The 23,878-nt window shown below is 41.9% G+C and overlaps 1 protein-coding gene across 1 annotated transcript in view; it reads left to right on the top strand.

The window, feature by feature from the left end:
- Window positions 1-23,878, top strand: part of brinp2 (bone morphogenetic protein/retinoic acid inducible neural-specific 2) — a 298,504-nt gene that overhangs the window by 140,849 nt on the left and 133,777 nt on the right. The window contains exons 3-4 of the mRNA XM_026148790.2: window positions 10,713-10,903; window positions 13,143-13,324. Coding sequence (XP_026004575.2) covers window positions 10,713-10,903; window positions 13,143-13,324 — 373 coding nt within the window. The remainder of the gene's footprint in view (window positions 1-10,712; window positions 10,904-13,142; window positions 13,325-23,878) is intronic.

Genomic DNA, 23,878 nt, shown 5'->3' with positions numbered 1-23,878 from the left:
GTGGGCCTAAACTTGAACCTGCTTATGCACAGTTCTATAGTCCAGTACCAAAGCCCATACTGTGTGCTGGACATCATGATGCTGACCAACAGAATGTGACGACGGGATAACTAGCACGTGTGCCACATCTATGCTTTTCATTCTTCTGCATCTTTTTTTATTCCGTTATCTTCCCTGCAGTGCTGCAGATCCTTAGTGCTCATCCATAGGCAGGCTGTTTCCTCGGTAATATATTTATCCGGGCAGTCTCCTCCATGATAACAAATCACAGTAACTCCCTTTTGTTTAAGCTCTTATAAAACTGTGTTTTATAATCCTCATTTGAGAGATTTTCACCTTTCAGTTTGGCAGATTTGAAAATCTGACTGCTCTGCATGCTATGGCTTACACGGTCACAATGCTGACATATTATGGAAAGATGGAAATACTATCTAGTTTGCACTAGATACTGTGATACTGCACTGAGTCATTTGCATTTGTTTGTTGCGAATGTTTTTGGGAAATGAGAAGGGCCAGCTCAAATACGCCCGAGTCACAAAGTGCCTTTAAGGATTTCACGTATTGTTTTGAAAACTTCAAGTGTCATTCGAGAATTGAGCCAAAGCAACCGAGAAAGCCGTGAGCCAACATCAGCCGACAGATGTTTTTAGCTGAGCTGACCTACAAGCGCGCTCGTTTGGCTTGTGCCCTTGACACAGGAAAAATGCATTCACAAAGATCTAACACAAAAACAAATTGGACGCTACTTTAAATAAATGCTGACATGCCCATTGGGTACATAAAACACTTTTTATTTTATAATTATTTTGCACAACACAAATAATTTATGTGTAACGTGTTTAAGTAGCCTGTCTTCTCTGGGTAATTGGAAGGGGGTGGCACACTAGTGCTGCACATTAATCAACAGCCAGTGTTACTGTGGTTTCTGAAGCGAATAAGAATGTGTTCATATACCTGTACTGTAAACCAGCGTGGTGACCTGCTTGTGTTTACTTCTGTGTGTTTTGGAAATGCAAATGCTGAGGAATCTGATGGCTGTTCTACATAAATCATATCTAAGCTGTTAAACGTTATACAAACAAAGCGTGATCTCATTTTAAATGTAAACAACATGATAAACAACATATATTCTGAGCCCTCGGCGCCGCACCGCTGAAAAGCGTTTGGTAACTATATTAATGGTTCACCAAGATACCCTGAAAGGTGTCCTTCGCTCGCTCTGTAAAATATCAAAGAGCAAATAGCATTTTGGTGTGGCTTTGTGATATTCTGCCAGGAGGATCATCCAGAAGAATTTTCTGCATAGGCTGAGATGTTTCCTTCTTTTTTTGTCCAGTAAAAACAACACAATTCCCTGTGCTTCAGTGGAACTGAGTGCTGGAGCTGCAGGTGCAATCAGCGCTGTGCTAAAACCTTTTAATTAACACCATCTATCATCATTAGCTGAACGGTCAGCCAGCAGTCTTGCCGTTAACTCTTAGAGAGTGAAGCGAGGAGAAAAGTAAATGATGCACTGCGCTTCTTTGCGTTTCGGCCCCGTCGCCATCAGCTCTCCTTCGTTGTGCTCAGTCACTGTTGAGCATCTCTAAAAACACATCAGTCTACATCAGCCTCAGTTAATCAGGATGGCTGCCGTCTTGTTCCTTGCTGGACTAAATAGTAAGCTAAAACTAATGCTTGCTGATGCATGTGATGGCCGCAGACTAATTGTCATACTTTGCCTTATTCAACTGAGACTGGCCTCTGGTTTGGGATATTTGTCATGTGACCGCTGGAGGAATTTGAATGGCTATATTTGTTTGAAGTGCTGCTGAAATAACTTTGACCCCCCCCCCCCTTTTTTTTTTACTTCATATTGTACACCTTAAAAATGCAAATTCAATTTTTTCTCCATTTTTTTGTATTTTTGTGCTCCAGGTGATGATTTTTTTTTTCTTACAGGTGCAGCAATCTACAACACAGAGTGCATTTCTACATGTTCTATACTTTTATTATATATTTTTATTTTTTCCTCCTGCCTGTAATCTTAGACATTGTCATACTATACTGTACCATATTAAATAATGTCATAACTGACATAATATTTATATAGATGATTAAATAAGTAGTATAAATAAGCAGATAAAACAAACACATGAACACGAGCCATAGAGAATTCATAGAGCACATCTTGGAGCCTGTAGCAAAATCACTCTATTGTAGTTCTATAGGACTGCCTGAACACTACACTGAATTTAATGGGACAGAAAACAAAAACCAAACAAAAAAAACTTTGTGTTCTTAATGTTTTGGCTTTTCCCCCCATTAAATTCAATGTAGTATTCAGATGGTCCTATAACTACAATGGGGTGATTTTGCTATTTTTTTCGAGCTCAAGAGTTGGGAGTTCGCCTTGTAATCGGAAGGTTGCCGGTTCGAGCCCCGGCTTGGACAGTCTCGGTTGTTGTGTCCTTGGGCAAGACACTTCACCCGTTGCCTACTGGTGGTGGTCAGAGGGCCCGGTGGCGCCAGTGTCCGGCAGCCTCGCCTCTGTCAGTGCGCCCCAGGGTGGCTGTGGCTACAATGTAGCTTGCCATCACCAGTGTGTGAATGGGTGTGTGAATGGGTGGATGACTGGATATGTAAAGCGCTTTGGGGTCCTTAGGGACTAGTAAAGCGCTATATAAATACAGGCCATTTACCATTTATGGAACAGAAATCCAAATCAGAATTCTTCTTTTGCTTTGTTGAACTTTAAAACTATACTGGGGTGGTGGCAGCTCAGGAAGTGGAGCAGGTCATCTACTAATTGGAAGGTTGGTGGTTTGATCCCTGGCTGTTCCAGTCTGCATATTTAGACAAGATACTTACTCCAAGTTGCATCCACAGGAGTGTCTTTGAATGTTAAATAGAAAGCACTTAAGGATAGAGAATGTGTTGTTGTGAATTGTTGAGTGAGGCGTGTTGTACAATGCTCAGGCACAGTTGAAAAGTGATATATAAGAACCAGTCCATTTGCAGTAAATGACTAAAGGTGACAAAAAGGCAATTTGTTTTGCCCCTCAATACACTTCAGTTGTCCTGCTAATTTGCTTTGTTGTTCAGTGCAGTATTGCGGGCTCCATGCATTGTATGTTTTTCATACTCGTGTGAGCACATAAGAGGCAGGTATGCTACAAAAAGCACTGCTTACCAAGGACTGAAAAGTGTTGGCGCTCTGAAATCCATCCCAGTATTTAGTCATATGGCAGGAGTGGGAAGAAGGTTTTCAGAGGAGAGTAATGTCAGTGTCTGACAGGAGTGAGTCATTAAAACACCACAAGATGAAAGAAGAGAGCGCTTGTCTGATAAATTGCATATAAAATAGCATCAGTTCTTCGATATGCAAATGTTTCTTCATTTCAGTGTCATTTATTCATTTGATTTAAGAGCAGTTCAGTTAATTTACTTTTAGACTCGCTGCTTTTCTACATTACATTTGATAAACATAATAAGAGGCACTGGATGGATTTACCAGGTGTATCTGAAATATGCAGCAATTTTGTATGTTGTGATGTGCAGTGCGCGCACATCAACTATAACTTGATTGTCAAAAGACAGAATGATAGTCTTTCTACTGAAAGCTGGACTTTCCTCTTCACTTAGTGTCCCTGCATTTTCTGTTTTAAGTTGATCGTTGTGCAGAAAGGCTTGCTGCTGGAAATGAGCAGGAGAAAATAAGATTTATTGTATTCTTTCAGGTATCAGTAAGAATATGATATATCCTCCAAGGATTTCATCTTATCAGACCCTTTAAATATGACACAGGGTTTATAATCCTGTACTACACAGCTTTACACACGGGAGAGTTATCAAAATCACTCATTTTATTGTCTGTCACACAGATTGCCAGAGTTACAGCAGAATAAAGCTGTTAACCAGGGACATGGCTCTTCTTGTTGTTTGTTTTTTGTACATTTTAATTGTATCATCATCTGACAATGTTCCTTTGAGCTTCTTGTGATGTCAGAAATGTTTGGCTTCCTTCTGTCCTCAGGTTTTCTAATAAAAGCTCAGGGCGGTTGAGGTCAGGCAGTCGTGGAGGAAAATCTGTGATTGGCAGCATGCACGGTCTTCATTGATTCTCAAATAGTTTAAAGCTTTGAGATGTTTTAGGGTTTGTTTTTCTTTGTTTCGTTTTTTCTGCTGGAGGTTGGATCATAGACCATGAGAGGAATCAGAGCCTTCTCACAACACTGTTACTCTTTGAATTCCACTGCAAAGTGCTGGCATGTCTTTGCCCACCTTTGGACGAAGATCTCTGCTGCGCAGCCTCCTTTGGACAGGATGTTTGTTTACTTGGATTTTAATTTATCCAGTTTTCTAAAAGCCTTTTAGAGTGACATTGCCCCATTTAGTGTCAGGAGACTCCCCTTTTTTGTCCATGACCATCGCCAGTAGGATAAATTTGCCTCAGTTTAACTTGCTCACCTATAAAGTATACACAGTCAAACTCAAGTAAGTTTGCATCAGGGATACTAATGCAAGACACATCTAATAATAAGGAAATTTAACAAAAAGAAGAAAAAATTCTTGTCTGCTCGATAGGATCAGTATCAATAATGGCATTTAGTCAGCTCCTGATAGATAACTAATTGAGTAGACTGACACAAGTAGGACAGTTGGGCTTATCATCTGTTGCCTTGTTACATAAATCCTACTGTTATTTCATCACCAACTACCGTAGATTTTTTTTGTCTGATCATTTCCTGTGAACAGCTGGTGCATCTTTGTCCCAAGCACCGTTTCTCTTCTCCAGAAGAATGGTTTAGAGAGGCTGCTCTTCCTCTGAGACCCCTGCATAGCTTCCCTTCCCCCTTTTAATTAGCAAATCTTATATTTGTGCTTTTCCACTCATTTAACAACATTTTGATGGTGTGTCCACTTTGGATCAGTTGAACCCAACTGATCCAAAGTGCTTGCTTAATCCCAAGACACGACTTCACTCTGATAACATTTTTGGCTGAATGCACTATTTTCAGTTGGTGAATGTTTTGGTGACATGTTTATTTACTAGAATGTTGTTACAATACATGACAACTTGTGTTTTTAAATGTTTAAAAATCCCCAGAACGTCTGAGAACATCACATGCTAATCAGTGTTGCTTATGCAGATTACAGGATATCAGTTAATGCAGACACAACTTGCAGTATAAGAAAAACTAACTAGAACAAAAGTCAGTTTAAATGCTTAGCAAAGCCCTGTTAGATGATTTTTAAACCTTAAGTTTGAAGAACCCTAATTTAATGTAGGGCTGGGGTTTGATGATTCTAGCTTGGATAACGTGATATCGATTCATTAAAATCCTGAATCGATTTTTAAATATAATTTATTTTGCCCTCAGGTTGAAACCTCACAAAATTTCAACGACCACCAAACAGCTAAAAGGAGAGCAGGAACACGGATTCTGCACAAAGATGTAAACACAAAGCGCGGACCCGCCGACGCATCAGAATCAGTGAGACGTCGCCTTTCTCACCCGACGGCGCGGACAGCTCACCGATTCTGATCCGTCGGCGGCTCCGCGCTTTGTGTTCACGTCCTTTTTGCACTGATTCAAAAGCTGCAGGTTTAATCTCTCTCCAAACAATATTGACTAAACCAGCAGCAAAAGAAGATCCAAACTACGCTTCACATTTTGCTTCACGTAAACATCATCATGAATTCCCTCTGACTTTTCCTGTTTTGTTTCCACCAGGATAAAAATCACACTTCATGCACAGCTCTCTCTCTCTCTGTACTTCAAGAACAGTTTCCCGTCTAAAAATCTGTTTTCTGCATTATTCGCTTGCTTGTTACGCACAAGTCTACCGTTGTTTACAGCGCTGTGGGCCGCTGTGTTTTCCTTTTACTTACTTCCAAAAAGAAAGTCTCATTTCTGCCGCTCAATAGGCTTCTGAACAAATTTTAAAATTACTTTTTAAAATTATGCAAAATTGCAAAACGCTCAGCTGTGTCTCTAAAACCTCTGTAACTTTGCTCTGCTTCACTTCAGCAGCATCAGATAATGTTCATATGTTGATTAATGGTTTTCTTTCGTTTTTGATCTACTGCAGAATATTCTTAAGATCAGCTGCTATAAAATCCCAGGCCAGGAAAATCTCCTTCATGTTTTTCTGTGTTTTATCCTCAGTTACTTTGACACAAAGGCATCTGCTGTGAAGCTCACACCTTGGATAAAGTCTCACAAGTGTCAGCTGTCTTTTTATAGACAAAAAATATGGAAATGTACTGATGCGTGATCAGAATTATAATATTTCTGACTGTCTGAGTCAAAATCGAATCGAATGAAATCGTGGATCGAATCGATTCGGGACCTTGTGAATCGGAATTGAATCGATTCTAGAGATCAGTGACGATACCCAGCCCTAATTTAATGAATCTGAGCGTTTTTTTATTGTATAATTTGAATCCTTAAGTTAAAGAGTGCAGAGAAGAAAACACACAAGAGTGAGAAAACAAAGCTTTATCTTGCGCTTCTTGATCTTTTTTATAACACTTTTTTTTGCAGCATTAAACCTTCCAACTTGCTTTCCCTGAGTTGCCCTCCTTTCATGGGAGAACATTGTGAGTTAATGATAGCGTGAACAAATTGTGCTGTGACTGTGGCCAGACTACAGACATTAATTGGTGCATTATGTGAGAATGAACCTCCTAATGAAGCACTAGTTTGACCGTACGCTCCTGAGGCCATTCCTTCTGAGGAAGGCTTTGTCATGCCATGTGCTAAATGGCTACAAATCCCAGCTCTCCTTTGAAGACTAATATGCAATGCAGGAACTAAAAACTAATTACAGTGCATTGCTGTCTTTACTGTAGTACTATCTGAATGACCTATGCATATTTACTTTGTATTATTACAGGAAGTAGCGTATTGTAGTTTAGTCACAACGCTGTCAACAGCATAATTACAATTTTGTGTTGGTAATAGTAAACTTTTGACCATAAAAATGCAATGTGAGAGCAGCTAGTGCAAGTGAGGCAATGATATTGCATATGTGTCTCCCTCTGTGAATGCTCCACTGTGAGGATGTGTGAGAGAGAAAGAGTGCACTCATGGGAAAGCGGTGTATCACTGCTGGCATTTTGTTTGGTGCATAATGTGCTACGATTCAACTTCCCTTGTTTTGCCAGCAAATTTATGCAGATGAGGTGGATCTGAACTTTTCTTCTGAGATTTGCATAATCTTCCTCACATACCTCAGGGTTCCACTGTTGAAGTAGTAAAGTGATGAAATGACCATCAGTCACTTAAAATGCTTTTCCAGACTCATCCCTCTCTCTGACCACTTTTAAGGTCATTGTCACTGCCACTGGTATTTGTCTGGACAGCTAAAGAACTGGATTCACCAGAGGTTTAGTTATTTAAACTTTGCTAAGGCTGCAAACTTATATGTGACATCCTGGATTTGTTTATAGGGAGAAAGTTCTTTCAAATCAAGTATATGCACTGCCAACTTTTCATGTCATTTTAGGCCATGATTGGGATTACTGTACTTTAGACATGATGCAAGGTTTCAAGTTCTCAACAGGATGTGATGAAAGAGCTATTGCTGCATGAGTTTTGGAAAAAATAAACTCCCAATAGTGGTTAACGTTCATTTAAGCTTAACTTTATTTATTTGTTTGATTGAAACGAAGACAGCTGGGCACTTGGGCATGTCATACCAGGCTCTAATCACAACACTGACAATTTCTTCATGCAAGGCTGCACAGTCAACAAGCAGAAATGTTATATATTCATATTCTTAACTTTAATATTGACAGGTGTTTCTAGCCACCCACCAAGTGTGAGTCCAGAAACTATTTTCTCTGCACCAGCTCCCAGGCAAATGTTATGCTTATCATAACAGCTGCCAGACTGAATCAAATCTGTACAGTTAGAGACCATGAAATCAAAACGATAAGCTGCTACGTTAAAGTAACTAAAAGGTTTATTCATAGTTGTTTATGCGCTTAATATACTTATAATGGGTTTAATACACCAATATATGTAAACCATGCAGATTACATGTTAGTCTGGACTTCTTTAAGTTGCTTGAAGACGTTTCACCTCTCATCCGAGAAGCTTGGAACGTCTTCAAGCAACTTAAAGAAGTCCAGACGCTTTTCTTTGCAAGCTCCTTTGACTACGATGACCTGTTTTTGATAAGAAAACAATAAGTGTCACGGGCTGCGATGGCAGACCGTGGAGTGACAGTGAAAGCAGGGCCCAAACGCGAGACTCTAAGTGAAGGACAGTGGATTTATTTACAGGAGGTGAAAAACACACAACTATATACAAAATCCCAGCACTGTGGTCCCGTGGTGATTCTCCCTGAATCCCACACAGTGCAGATGTCCGTGAGAAGTGAAAGGTGGCGACTCCAAAAAACTCCAATTCCCACACCGTGACTTTAGAGGCGTACTCCGCTCCCGATTCGAGTTCTGACTCAAGGATCCAGCGTCGGCCTCAGCTCAGCTGCAGTCCTAAATGCCGTTCCTAGACGAGCGTAATCTGCTGCAGCTGGCAGAGGACGACGAGCGGCAGGTGCGGCCGTCTCTCGAGTAGACCACTTCCGGGTTCGCAGTCTCCTCAGCGAACCCACACCTCCGGAAGCTCACACAGAGACACATGGAGAGCAAACCAATACAACACACGGAAAACATAAACATACACTGAAAATGCCTGAGCCCTGGGTCCCTAGACCCAGGCCATGACAATAAGAATTGTTTTTGATTTGAAATATCAAAACTACTATATATGGGCCACAGTGAGTTTTATATATTTACTAGGTATGTGCGTTTTTAAAGGGATGCCAAATGCTGTCATTTTTCTGTAAAGCAAATTTACCTTGCCTTTGGGTATAAATAAAGTTACCTTGACCTTGACCTTGACCTGGATGACTGAGAACCTTCACAGACATTACATGTTAGTGTTTTTTCTGCCATCATTTTAAAGTCATAACAATAAGAGATCAAAAGGTCTGAGGCTCTTATGAGGCATTTGACACTGACTGAATACAGAAGGGTGATGTCTCTTGAATTTATCAGTGATATTCAACAGCAATCTGAAAATAGTGTTGCTGGTTACAGAAAGCCCAGCGTGGTCCAACCTAATTTGCTTAATTAAGGACATGTCCCAAATGTAAAGTTCTAGCACCATTTAATAATTACCACATTCATCTTTCAGATTTCACTGAATTAAATGTGAACAAACACGACCGCAACTGAGAATACTGATAGCGTCTCCTGACATCCATGTTGCATTTAATGAGTCACTAGGTTGTATTTGGTGGAAAACACGGACTTTCTTTACAGTCCCAAACCTTGGAATTCCTGAGGTGTGTGATCTTCTTACCCCAGGCTGTCTGTCTGCAGAAGTGTGAAGAAAAAAAATACAAATACTTTGTTACTCTACTTTGGTAGAATTTTCAGGCATCTGTACTTCACTTCAGTATTTGTTTTCTGACAACTTTTTATTGCTACTCTTCACATTTTTTGCACAAATTTCCAATATTTGTAATTTCTATTCCTTACATTTTCAAAACAGGCTTGTTTCTTTAAGCCAAACACATTTGACACCCCGGCTTTATTTTACATCACTGTAAATCTTAAAAAAATCAACCAGATTTGGATTTAAATGGAGGGAACAAGAACACGTAAAAGACACTCCTATATCCTCCATCACCAGTGCTTTTTATTTAGTGCAGGATAAGCAGCTCACCACACTGTTGTGAATTTACAGTAAAGCACTGTGTTGGACTGGCCAACGGTGGCTGTGGTGCTCATGGTCATTTAAGTTATATCAACTGATGAATTTGAATTTCAGCTGATGGTTCTAAAATTTATTAAACCTTTATACCAACTCTATATTGTCTGGTGTAAAAACAGTATAAAGTGAACTGTCAGGGGACTGAATAGAAATCTGCTAAGATAGCTGTGAAACATCTGCTTACAGCTTGTTGTAAACCTCAGAGCCACAGCAGCACATGTGAGCTGACGCCAGCCTGGACACAAAGAAAAATGACTCGAGTTTACGATAGAAGTTATCTTGAGCTTTAATTCTTTTCCAAACGCCGGCCCACTGCAGCTGATTTTACGGTTCCCCACCATCCCACTTTAACCCTGACTATCCCGTGAATATTTGCTTTTTTGCATGACTCCTACATCTGTACTCACGTTGGGGCTTTTGAATATTTCTCAGTGTAGCTCATCATATATAAATATATCTTTATTTTGTCACAGATTTGCACATTATCTATAACAAATTCCTAAACTTTTGACCATTCAGAGTACTTTACTTTATTCCTACATTCACACATTCATACACCAGACTGTTTCTTATACATACAGTGTTAACACACCACAACAAGTGTTACTTTGTCTGTGATCTTTATGACGTTGGCCAATAGGATCACATTATAGATAAGAATAGATCAGACGTTTCTTTTTTTGTGACCTGCGGAGACCTTTTTTTAACATATAATGGTCAAGACAATCTCACAATGAAAGACAGCAAGTCATGATTTTCCAGGGACCATTGTGCAATAAGTAAACTCTCTCTCTGTAGTCACTTCAGAAATGTATGACTGTAACCTTAAATGTTCCTGTCATTATATTTAGCAGTATATTCTAGTCAGTTGCCTGTAATTCCACATCATGCTAAAATGCTCGAGCATGTAATCACTTTTTCATGTATTTATAATTTCAGGGAGTTCAGCCACTGGAAGGTGAACAGCCTGGCTACGGAGAAGAGAGATTTCCTCAAATCTCCATTGCCCTTAGCACCAGAGTTCCTACGCAACCTGCGGTTACTGGGCCGACGACCAACCCTGCAGCAAATCAATGAAAACCTCATCAAGAAGTACGGGACCCACTTCTTGGTTACTGCCACCCTGGGAGGTAAGGGAGGACTGCAGGTGACACACTCTCCTTTATTCTCGGGTTAGGAAGTGTCGGGACACGCCAGAAATAGAGAAACCGTTCGTTTTAGGTCTCGGAGGATGTTGCCTGTGTTAGTGTAGCTCCAGGAGTCTAGCTGTCCTTTTATACCAAGAAAGAGTCTCACGTTTTAAGTAGAAATAGCAACAATGCTTACATCTTGCACTTGCAGCACTCAACAATGCTTGTCTCCCTCAGAGGTAATTTTCCACTCATCGTTCCCTCTGATGAACATTAGAGCCTCGCAGAGCAGAAGAGGGATTAAAATGACCTGTTTCATACCCCCGTGTTTCTTCATTGGATTTCTTTTTTGCCTCAATCCCCAAGGAGAGAAGTAACTCACAAAACAGATCGGCAGCAGCATCGATCGTGTGAGGGTCACAAAAACAAGAGTGAGACCTGTGTAGTGTTCAAGATGACAACCTAGTGATATTGATAAACACCTAATCTCAGTCATCAACTAGTATAGTGCAGATATACAAGTACATTTGCAAGGAGTGATAGTGAGTCTAGGCATATGTAAGGACCCGGTCAGGATTTACAATCCTAGGTTACTCAGATCATTCAGCCACATAAAATATGCTATGAATATATGAAATTGGAGATTTTACGATGATATAATTAGTCTAAAACTTAACGTCTAGTGCATCATATTTGAAAAACCAACATAAATTACACAATACATTTTTCAGCAATAAATTGAAAAAAACAAACACAAAAAAACTTCAAATGTGCAAATTAATAATTAATTTCATTACTTTTGAAAAAAATTGTCAGAAGGTTCAGTTTCAATTATTTCACGGTTCAGGCTTGAAATGTTTAATACCAAAATTACCCAAACACAGTTCACATAGCAGACAAATCCGGTTCTCTCACAGGAACAGTCTCCTAACAGCCGCTCTGATATTCACGTCTGCAGACGCCTAACTTTAATGCCACTTATCACTGAATGTATGCACTGGAGCAGTTTCAGAGATGGGGCCGGGGTGAATGCAGTGTCACACTGATAGTGTCTATGTGTAATTAACAGCCTCGACTAAATGGGCAGATCCATTCTGCATACTGATTACTGTAGCAGAGTGAAAACGCATGAAATATCTGGTTTTTGTTCTCTTTTCTTCTGCTGTGGTTACATCTAAGTGTATTTTGTTAAACAGTTGAGTGAAAGTGACAGAGTGAAAAACTGATTCATCCCCCCCCCCAAAAAAAAAAAAGCCACTTAGCCTCAGAAAGGTACCTTTTACATTAATAAAATGAATTGCCTTACACTTTGTGAACAAAAGTACTTTTTGGCTGTAGTTGTGACCTTGCACTTTGCAATAGAAACTCAAATGAAAAGGTGGCGGTAAATATAAACACCCTGCGCTTCCCAAATAACTGAACACCCATGAATTTCAGATCAGAGTTAGTCTCTCTGTGTTTCTCTGAATGGCTTTAAAGCCTCTTGGCGCTCATCCATAAATAATGGTGTGTTTTGTTGAAGACCAAGAAAATGTGGCTTTTCTAAGCAAATCTTATGCTTAGCAAGACACTTTTGGAGTGGCGGCTTTGCTAAAGATCACACTTAAGCTCCCATTCAGATTCAATTTAGGGAGGTTGGGAATAAAGTGTTCCCTGTAGTGTCCAGTAATTGAACTTATCACTCTGAAAGTTTTAGAGAAATTACAGTAAGAGCTGTCTGCAATTTATTTGGACATTACACGGGCAAATAAAAAGGTGTTTGGTGCATTTACAGTAAGAGAATCCTGCCTCATGTGATTTGTTAAAAAGTTTCCCACATCAGTAGCTGCTGGCATTGCTGAGAAATACTTGCTCACGCTTTATATTGCTTACATGTTTTAGCTTGCACGAGATAAATGCCGCGTTCGCCTTTCATAATTTCAAACGATTGGTGTCTGGGGAAGGAATACAACCTCCTCTCTTGCCTGTGTCCAATTTTAGTGGCAATGGTTCTGTTGCTGCCAATCCAAATGATACAGTACCTGCACCTCAGCAGACAAACCACAAAACCTGAAGGCCTTTCCAAAGAAATGTCAAACTCAAAGATTGTCACTCCAGTTTTTCCAAATATAACGTACGCGCTCTTCTTCATTTGGCTTTTTATCCACGTTAAAGAGGATTCAGAAAGAAACAAATGATTTTCTCAATGAAAACTGTTCATCACAGAGTGCTCTGTAAAATAATTATCATCGATCCACAGGAGAAGAGTCTCTGACCATTTTCCTGGACAAGCAGAAGCTGAATAAGAAGTCCGAAGGCAACAGCAACAGCTCAGTAGTGTCTTTGGAGCTGCTCCATCAGCTGGCCGCTTCCTACTTCACAGATCGAGAGAGCACCCTGAGGCGACTGCACCACCTCCAGATTGCCACCTCTGCTATTAAGGTACTGTTCACATTCACACAGCAAATGCACCTGGAGCACATGCTCAGATGTATAGTCTTTGATTTACTAAGAAATTAGTTTTCAGTATAAACCATGTATATGCAAATGTGTGTTTCTGAGTGTTTGCAATTCTCTAGATTCAAAAAGAGTTACAGAAAAAAAAGACACACAAATTAACACTCCTATAAAACTGTCCCTTTAAAATGCATTGCTCCATGCTCCACCTAAATTAAATGGCTCTAACAAGCAATCTTTTTTTAAAGCATATTTTCAAGGTGCGTCGTTGCTCAAAAGCTGGCAAGAGATGAAAGCAAGTGCACAACATTTTTCAAATGTAGCAAGCTGGTTTAAAAGGACAGTGCATGTGCTATAACCCACAGAGGCACCAGAGCATGGCAAATGGCAAGTTTCTCCAAAGTCCCGATGTGAAAAGCAGCACAGTCTCAGTGTGGGTGCATGCATCTGGATCACACAAGGGTTAAAAACACAATTATCATTTCTTTTCAAATAAAGCTGTTTGATTTTAGCAACAAAGTGGCTGCGACTGTCAAACTTGAAGCAATTTTAACACACTCTTACAGCCAAGTTCATTTTATTTACCTGCACACTCAACACTTGATGTGATGAGTCGTCACTTAGCCAAAATCCACCTCTGGGCTTGTGCAAGCTCTTTAATTGCGACGAGGCTCAGTTTTGTTGAAAACACTCAAAAACACAGTCAAATAAATCCTATTATCTCCTCTCTGCCTGGTTTTACCTTCCCAAATCCCCTCCCTTCCAGACTGGAAGCAAAGCTTAACCGAGCAATGCATTTTTCACATCAGAACAAATCTGTTGGCTTTCACTTGATGACAGCAGGTGTGTGGGTGGGTGGACCATGCCTTCATGCTTTAACTTAAATATGAAATCTGATTGAAATGAGTAATTGCAAAGTGTCAGCCTTGTGCGTACCTTGTGTGAGGTGGCTCCTTTCCAAGCACAGTCGCCGAAAACACGGCATGCAGAGGTGAGATTGGCTCTCAGACCTTTTTTGGCTGCCAACAGTCTCTTTAAAACAGACCCTGAAGTACTTGATTGCTCTCCCAAAAAGCCTTGAATGGTTGTGCACAAGAACCGGGCAACACAAAGGACTCCTGGACTTATTGCAAATAGCTTTTACTGGGAGAGAGAAAAGTTTGATTAGTATGAGGGCATGAAATGGAATTTTAATGAATGAGAAAAGTTTGTTTAGCTAAAGGCAATCTCAATGAAAGCAGCATCAAAACAAACTTCCCTACAATGCAGGCTTGGTCAAAAAAGAAAAAAAAAAGATAACCTCTGCGTGCCTACAGCTTTTATGCTTATTGACACGGTTTATCCCAGCAAACCGTCACTTTAGAACGTGAGCAAAATCAAAACAAAGGAATTTTCTTGCTTACTTAAGTATGCAAAGTATGAGCGCTGCATCTCACCACTGCAGAAAAGGCTGCTAAGCTTGAATTAATTATGAACTGAAATCTTTGCTCAGCGTGATCCGTTTGTGCTGGGGGAGGCTAATGAGTGACTGGCGCACTGAAACAATCCGTCAGCTTCTGCAAAGAAGTCCACAATGGCAGATAAATAAATTAGTAGCGACCATTTAGATCTGTTTTCCACATCAGTGAGTCTGCCTTCAGTCCATCCAGTGATATTCTGTGAAGAACGCGTCCAGAACCCAACTGCTTCTCATGCATATTGAACTGCATTCCTACAGTCACGTATCAGTCATGTATACAGCCAGCTTAGTGTATTTGGTCTGATTCAACAAAATCATTAATGCAATATTTGGAGTTTCAGAAGAATCGATATGTAGTCAAATATTTGCCGAGCGGTATTATTAAAGTAAAAACAAAGTTTGAGCTCTATCTCTGAAATCAGGTCCTTAGTTACCATGTTGTCTCTTGATGCTTGCTCAATCATCCAGGTAAGTAAATCTCCAGAAGTTGATTCTGTTCATCTGGACGTAGCGTAGCATAATTAAATTTAAGGAACTGACCTCCCAGCCCATTGTTTCTTCACTGGGCTGGTTTCAGTCATTATGCAAATGTACTGTTTATAAGATCTGGGGAAACCTGCAGTCAGCTGAGACTGAAGAAGTCACTTGGATGAGTGACGAAATGTTTCTCCCACAAAACGCTACGTCCAGATGAACAGAATCAACTTTTGGAGATGTTGCCTCTTGGCTCTGCTTTTGTAAAGGAGAGTGTGAATGCTCTAATCCAAGTGTTAACGACCAAGTGGACATCAGCTAAAAATATAGTGGTTTAATTTGAGTGATGTAAGTAGGTCATAGTGGTGGCATCTCTGTGGCTGGAAAATAAGTCAACATGGGAGTGCCAAAACTGCAGTTTTGCTAATGGCAACTTGAAGCTGACTTTAGAGATGACTCCCATCAGCATCAACTCTTTGGATGGGCTTCAGGGGTCCAGGCCCACCCAGTAAAGTCTCACTAAAGTAAGTTACACTAATTCACGCAATTTGCCCATATCGATTCAATTAAATATATATTTATTGAATTCATTATTATTTGATCAACAGTAGTTCTGCAGCAGTCGTAATGACGAGCATGACAGAGGATGACACTGAGTGGATGGGCCTTTGCAGGTCAAACTCTGGGAAGTACCTGTCATATCTCTTTGAAACTAAAAAGAGGTTGTTTGAAAGTACGACCCTACTTGTAATTGCAAAACACAAAAACTGCCTCAGCCGCCTGAGATTTTGGAGTATTTTGAAATAAATAGCAAAGTGACTAAGGTGAATGTCCCCTTGTCAAAGCTGGTTGCCCGTCGAGCTCATATGGTTTGTTGTCAATCATGACTCCCATGAAGAATTGTTGAAGTCTTGTAAAAACCAAAAAAAAACCAAAAAAAAAACTTGAACTTATTTCTTAACTTTTTTGTCAAGGTTCAAAGTTAATATTGTGACTGTTATTATTGAAAGATGTACTAAAACAGGCAATTATGTGATAAATAACATGGTTTCCTAATATGGTCACTTCTGGCTCAAGTAGAACAATGGGGCAGTCGGTAAAATGCTAATGTTGAGGGTTTCAAATGTGAAACCAGAGACCAGTATGTGATGTAATGGTGTCTGTTGGGAGTGTGTAAGCACTCAGTTTGAAACTACAGCCCACTATACCCAGTTTGGTGTATGCAGTATGAGTAATATTCTGTGAGCTGAGTTAAGTTTAGTTGTACATAATTCCACAAAGGGAAAGCTTCAAAAAATGTTATTCTTAACAACTTTTGATCATAACTCATTAAACAGCTATTAGATTAGTGTTCCTGGGCGTGTGAGGTAATAGACACAGAAAGTCAAGAAGTGTTAGCTTGAGTAACACCCACTGTCAGCTGCAGTGGGCACACCACTGACTCTTCAGACTCTTTCAAAAAGTACAAAGCCCCCCCCACGGCCAACCTCAGAGAGTTCAGCTTTTTTTGTGAGAGGGAAAGCACTGGGATGGGGTAACATTAAAATTGGAAGAGCTAGATGCAACAGCTCAACATAAGAGGAGACCAGTGTGGCCCTGAAGGTATACCAGTGAAGAGACAAACCAAGCTCAAAAGACTCCAGCTGACAGGAAAACTCGAATAAAACTACATTTGAAATGCTGCTGATCTCATGTGGAAAAAGATGGAAATGTAAATTTTACTATCCGACAAGCCCATATAAAAACTGTATGTAACTGTTTTTAATTAACAGGCTAAAATGTTCAACTTGAATGCCTTTCTCTAAACGTCCACGATGTAATTACTTTCTTGAAGTTACACATAAAAATAAGCCTCATTTAGCATTAACTTTGCTGTAGTTCTGCACCTGAAAATGTCTCCATATATCCCTGGAATATCTTTATGACTTCTGAATGAAGGAATTCTTAAAATGAAGCCTCGCTTTCATTGTAGGTCAACTTGGAAATGCCCAACCTGGTCCCTTTCACTCAAAGATTTTCACCCTGGGGTGAAGTTGAATTGTTAATTGCTCGACAAATCTGTCATCTCATTAATCTGTTCATTTTCTGCTGCGTATTTGGAATCTGCGCAAACCAGCAGCTTCCCAGTCCCATTTCCAGTCCTCATGACCCCAGGGTCCTCCCAGCTTAACATGTTTAGGAAATCTGAATAGAGCAGTGTGCAGGTAACATTATCATAAAGCCTCAAATGCCACAACGTTCTTTCAATCCATCCATGTCATCTGCCATCCACAGTCAAAAATATGAATCCTTGCACTTCCATTTAGAATCACTAGGATCACTTCTGCAGTGGGATACCACTACATCAGAAATTTCCAGAAATATATTACCTGCTGAGCCAGAATTACTTTGGAACAGAAATGTCTGACACAGTCGTTTCTGTGTCAAGAGGCTAATGAGGCTAAATTACACCACAGTCAGCTAAGAACCACCAAGACAACCTATGAAACTGCAGTTAGCAAGCAGTCATGAGCATCTCTAAGCTCTTTTTATCGGCTAACCTACTCTCCAGGTTTCAGCCAAATAAAATAAACCCGGCTTATTGGGCAGTAAAAGTGTGTTAAACCTCTTAAAGTTTAGCCGTTACAGCTGCTTCTTTCTTTTCCTTTAGACTGATACTAGCGGGAAACGCAGCAAGAAAATAGATTTTTTTTTCTATTGCAGAGTACCAGTGTAACAAAACCCAAAATAGAGACTGAAGTGCCAACTTGAATATATAGCAAGGATGTTGTTGCTGCGTGGATTTGTGCTCTGCATGAAACAAGAATCAAGATTATTGCATCCTAACACGACCTGACAGTAAGCTGAGTCATTGTCCAGGTATTAGCCAGTTTGTCAAAAGTTTATTGCTTGAATTACAGTATTAAACATCATTTGATGTGATTAACTCAAAAGAGATCAGAATAGTAAGGAATAAGCAAGATAGCACATTTTGACACACTGAAAATTTTAAATTGGGATTTAATTACTGGCTAGCCGTACCCCGATAGATGCACAACAACACCCCTGTAAGCAGTTCTGAAAAGGCAAGCTCATGTGGAATGAGTAATAACTGATGGCAGCCTGTCATTTATTTAAGAAATATCACTGTATTAGTGTTATGTAACCGTTTACCTTCACTCGGTCAAACTCCAGGCATGGAAACATGAATTTAGCGAACAAGAGAGGGAGTCAGCTTCTGAATGATAACCCACCCAGCAGTAGGAAGACCAGGTAGCCATGGTAATGCCAGATCTAAAGTTAAAGCTTCAAACAGTTTGGAAATGATAGCCACAGTCACAGAGAAGAGTTAATCTGTTTTGCTTGCTTCATGTAAACTGTGTGGGAACACAGAAATAGCGCCTTTTCCGCTGGAGTCAGAAAACACAGAAGATTCACCGATCAAAAGCACACATAACAAGTGAGGCTGAAAGTTTGCTAAAGAAAAACAGGTTACAGTGCCTTTAGAGTCTGTTGGCTAAAACTTAGCTCACATTTTCATCAAAAGACTGAAAACTAAACAAGCTGTCAAAACAAAAACGGATATAGAGTGTTGTGCATATAGATAAAAAAAAATCTGCAGTGGGTGTTCATCTTCATGAAAATTCAGAATTTAACTTTGCATTCAAGTGAAAATCATCTAAAAAAGTATAAACACACATACCAACTAGTTTACCTGCTGATAAGGGACTAGAGCAGCTTTTCTTCTAGACTGAAAGGCAAATCTGTCATCTCATTAAACAGCCAGTGTTTTTGCACACCTGCCTGCACATACACGCATGTGCAAACACAACAAACACAGACTCCCACTTTGAGAAGAGCATCCTTTACGTATGTGCTAAATGAGGCTCTCTGAATGGCATTCGGGCCACCTGCCGAGCCATGTTCTGCCACATCCACTCATCACCCAAAAGGGAACAACACTGAGTGGGATGTACTTGACCTGTGCGCATACAGGCCCTTGGGTTCTTTGTCTCTGCAGCTGAAAGTAGGCGGCAGGAGCCACATGCATTGCCTCTATCTGTAGCAGTAAAGGAGAAGAAACTCACATGTTCAGTTTAAGCTACACTTCAAATAAACAAACAAATAAATAAATAAATCCTCTGTAGCGTATGTGTGAAATCTGCTGTTTGGGAAGGTAGAGGAACTGTCTCTGTTGACGCAAGTGAAGGCATGGTATTTTTACCACACTGTCAGCAAGAGCCAAGATCGGCAGGGGAAGTGCACAGTGAAACCCCAGTCCTAAATAAAAGCTCATCACAACGCATTACGCAAGAAGGAACACGCCAACGCTTTTAATACACTGACAGAGATCTGAAAACGATGTAAAGCACAAACACCACACCTCTACAATGACGTTAAACTCCAATAATTCTTGGAGGTGTACAAAGTAGATTTGCTGATGCCATATAAAAGGAAAAATGACTTCCAAAGTAGTGAGTCCTCTAGCTCATATGCGATGGAACAAGCCAGTTTCACAATGATAAAAACATGTCCCAAATGAGGTGAAAAATGAACAAGGCACTGTTGTATATTTAGGAATTATTCTAGATACTTTTAATAACTAATAATGACTAATCAGGTCTGTTAAAACATCCAGAGATCAAGCAGTACTAATGTTCTTCTATCCAAGTGTTCTCAGGTTTTCATTGCATTCATTACTTTGAGGTAACTTCAAATAAGATTAAGATGCAGGGCACGAATGGTATCAATGCAAAACCTGCATAAATATATATTTCACTCCGAACAAATGTGCACTTAATAAGAAAGCTGAAAAGTATTTGATGTAAAATAAAACCTGTTTTATCAATAAAGAGGTTAAAGGTACACAAGAGTATAAACAGCAGTTTGTTAGATCATCAGCCATAATAAGCTGAGTGAAACAAACAGCAATGCATTACTTGATCTCACACAATCCATACAAAACTTTCTAGGATCATAGGAAAACACACACTACTCTGCTATGTTTGAACAATGCATGTTATTGAGTAAACACAAAAGACAAAGTGGTCTAGTTTGAATGATCCACTCACTGAAGGGCTCTTGGGAGTTTGAAACAAAAGCAGAGGCAGGGTGGCAGCTCTCAGGTGGGTTATTATTGAAGTTCCTCACAGGAGTTACAAAACAGCCTGGTGTGTATTCACTGCAACACAGCTGAGAGTTCTGATGCATTTATCATTTCAACAGACAGAGAACACAATTTATGTAGACCTTTAGGAAATAAATCATGATAATAAAAATCGCTGTAGATAATTTGAAAAAAGATGTATGAAATTGTTACATTATAGTGATAATTGTGCAGTTGGTTTTAAGTATTAAACCGTCACTCTCCATGGGCTTGAAAAGTGGCTAAAACCTTTAGTTTTCTTCATGAAGAATAATGATCAAACTTAATGCTTCTTACACAATCTGTAGTACATGTTTGAATTTGTTTGTTGCTACAACAAAACTTACCGAGCTGTATTGATCTCACAGTTCATTCTGCATTCAAACATGGCATGAAAAATGAAAAATCTTCAAAGTTCTTGCACTAAATAGAAACAGACGGTTTCAGTTTCACAAAATATAAAAGACTAACAAACTGTTAAACTAGGTCCACAGTGGAACAATTTGGCAGTATTTTCTTGCCTAAGAATGTGACCTCTTGACTGTGCTACAGCTGGAAATTCCAAATTCTGAACTAAATTATTTAGACCTGCTCTAACTTCTCCTCTTAAGCTAAACTGGTCCATCTTTAGTCTCGTTTTTTATATTTATTATATGAATTTTTCCTCTGTGTGGTAGTTGTGGTTCTGTGAGTCATGCTGTGTTTGCTGTCTCCACTTCCTTTGTTGAGATTGAGGGTCACAAAGAACCCCACTAAGCAGCGTGTATTCCTTTATATTCCTGCTGGGTGTAGTAAAGTGTTTTAGTGGGATAACACAAGTGATGGATTTTTTTTTAGTGTACATAAGAGAGAAAATTATAGTAGGTGAAGTACAAGAGAAAGACCCGTTAATAATTAGCAAGGTCCAAAAATAAAGGACGGTCCAAAAAGAAAAACCCCAGGGATCCACTTTGAAACTAGAACGAGTTAACAAAGAACTCACCCAGCAGGTGGAAGTGTCACGGTCCGGGGCAGCGGCCGTGTGAAGAGTGGAAAGGAGGACTCAGATGCAGCACTTACTCAGATGTGAAGGTGATTTATTGACAATACTGAACATAAAGTGGAGATGGCAAAACAGAACTAAGGACGAACTAAACTGGGAGAAACTACACAAAGGGAGTGGCAAACCTGAACATGAAGGGAGAACAGCAGGGAGAGCATGCAGGGGATTCACCGGGTATGAACACAGACGACGCGACGAGGAGCAGAGGAAATCACACACTATAAGTACACAAAGAGACACTGGGAAATCACACACAGGTGGGGGAAACAGCTGGACCTGATTAACCTGACGAGACAGGGGAACACTAACACCAGGGACCAACAGAGGGAGCACAAACCCAGAACCCAGTGTCTAAAATCCCAAACACAAACCATCCCAAAACAGCCATGAATAATAATGAAAGTAATAACAATAAAGAACATAAACATAAAGTCACTGAGTCATGGTCGCAGGACCATGACAGTACCCCCCCCTCAAGGGCTGGCCCCCGACAGCCACAGAAACACACCACCAGATCCGGGCGGGCGGCAGGGGGCCCAGGACGGAGGGACCGGGCCAAGACCAAAGACGGAGGCCCCAGAGTCCCAAACAAATGTTCACAAAAAAACTCACAGGGGAGCAGAGTCCAAAACACAGTTCAGGTGGCCGGCCAGGGGCCCGATAACACAGGAGGCCAGGATGGGACAGTTCAGGAGGCCGGCCACGAAGAAGGCCGTGGAGGCGCACAAAAGGTTCAGGAGGCCGGCCGTGCGGAAGGCAACGGCGGCCACTCAGGCGAAGAGGGTCCGGGGGCCGGCCGTGCGGAAGGCAACGGCGGCCGCTCAGGCAATGGCGGTCCGGGGGCCGGCCGTGCGGAAGGCAACGGCGGCCAGTCAGGCAACGGCGCCCGGCCAGTAGTCCAGAAAACGGCCGTTTAGCTCCAGACCCAAACGAGGCTGGGCCAGGCGAGGCTGAGGGCACGGAAGCCGGGACCGCAGCAGGCGGAGACGATGATGCAGACACGAAGGCCGGACCAGACGATGATGCAGACACGAAGGCCGGACCAGACGATGATGTAGACACGAAGGCCGGACCGGACGATGATGCAGACACGAAGGCTGGACCAGACGAGGATGCAGACACGAAGGCTGGACCAGGCGAGGCTGATGAGGATGCTGAAGCGGAGGCTGGACCAGGCGATGCTGATGAGGATGCTGAAGCGGAGGCTGGACCAGGCGCAGTGGGTGAAGATGAGGATGCTGTGGCCGAGGATGCGGGCACGAAGGCTGGACCAGACGAGGATGCAGACACGAAGGCTGGACCAGGCGATGCTGAAGCAGAAGCCGAAGCCGGACCAGGCGTGGATGAAGCTGGAGATGAAACCGGGCCAGGCGTGGATGAAGCCGGACCAGGCGTGGATGAAGCCGGGCCAGGCGTGGATGAAACCGGGCCAGGCGAAGCTGACGCTGTAGCTGAAGCTGGGCCAGGTGAGGATGAAGCTGGACCAGAATCAGGCGAGGATGAAGCCGAGAATGAAGCCGGACCAGGCGTGGATGAAACCGGGCCAGGCGAGGATGAAGCCGGACCAGGCGATGAAGAAGCTGTAGCTGAAGCCGGGCCGGGCGAGGACGAAGCTGTAGCTGAAGCTGACGCTGTAGCTGAAACTGGGCCAGGCGAGGATGAAACTGGACCAGAATCAGGCGAGGATGAAACCGGGCCAGGCGTGGATGAAACCGGGCCAGGCGTGGATGAAACCGGGCCAGGCGAGGATGAAACCGGGCCAGGCGAGGATGAAGCTGTAGCCGAAATTTGGCCAGGCGAAGCTGACGCTGTAGCTGAAGCTGGGCCAGGCGTAGCTGACGCTGAAGCTGAAGCTGGGCCAGGTGAGGATGAAGCTGGACCAGACGAGGCTGAAGCTGAAGCTGAAGCTGAAGCTGAAGCTGGGCCAGGTGAGGATGAAGCTGGACCAGAACCAGGCAAGGCTGAAGCTTCAGGCTGAGGCGTGGCAGTAGCAGGTGGTAGCGCTGGAGGTGATGATACTGCAGGAGGCGGCGCTGCAGCCACAGGTGGAGAAGCAGCCACAGGTGGAGAAGCAGCCACAGGTGGCCGGACGGGATCCTCGGGCCCCCCAGCCGACGTGGCAGTCAGTGTGGCATGAGGCTGGACGGGCTCCTCGGGCCCCCCAGCAGGCGAAGCAGGAGGCTGGACGGGCTCCTCGGGCCCCCCAGCAGGTGAAACAGGAGGCTGGACGGGCTCCTCGGGCCCCCCAGCAGGCGAAACAGGAGGCTGGACGGGCTCCTCGGGCTCCTCGGGCCCCCCAGCGAAAACAGCCGCAGAACCAGTGGGCACCGGGGCCCCCGGCACACATGAAACAAAACCAGTAGGCACGTGGGCCTCTGGCACATATGAAACAAAACCAGTAGGCACGTGGGCCTCCGGCACACATGAAACAAAACCAGT

Source organism: Astatotilapia calliptera, chromosome 18, assembly GCF_964374335.1.
Source record: "Astatotilapia calliptera chromosome 18, fAstCal68.1, whole genome shotgun sequence".
NCBI classification, from domain to species: domain Eukaryota; kingdom Metazoa; phylum Chordata; class Actinopteri; order Cichliformes; family Cichlidae; genus Astatotilapia; species Astatotilapia calliptera.
Note: the sequence above shows the minus strand (reverse complement) of the source record. Positions and strands in the feature narration are given on the sequence as shown.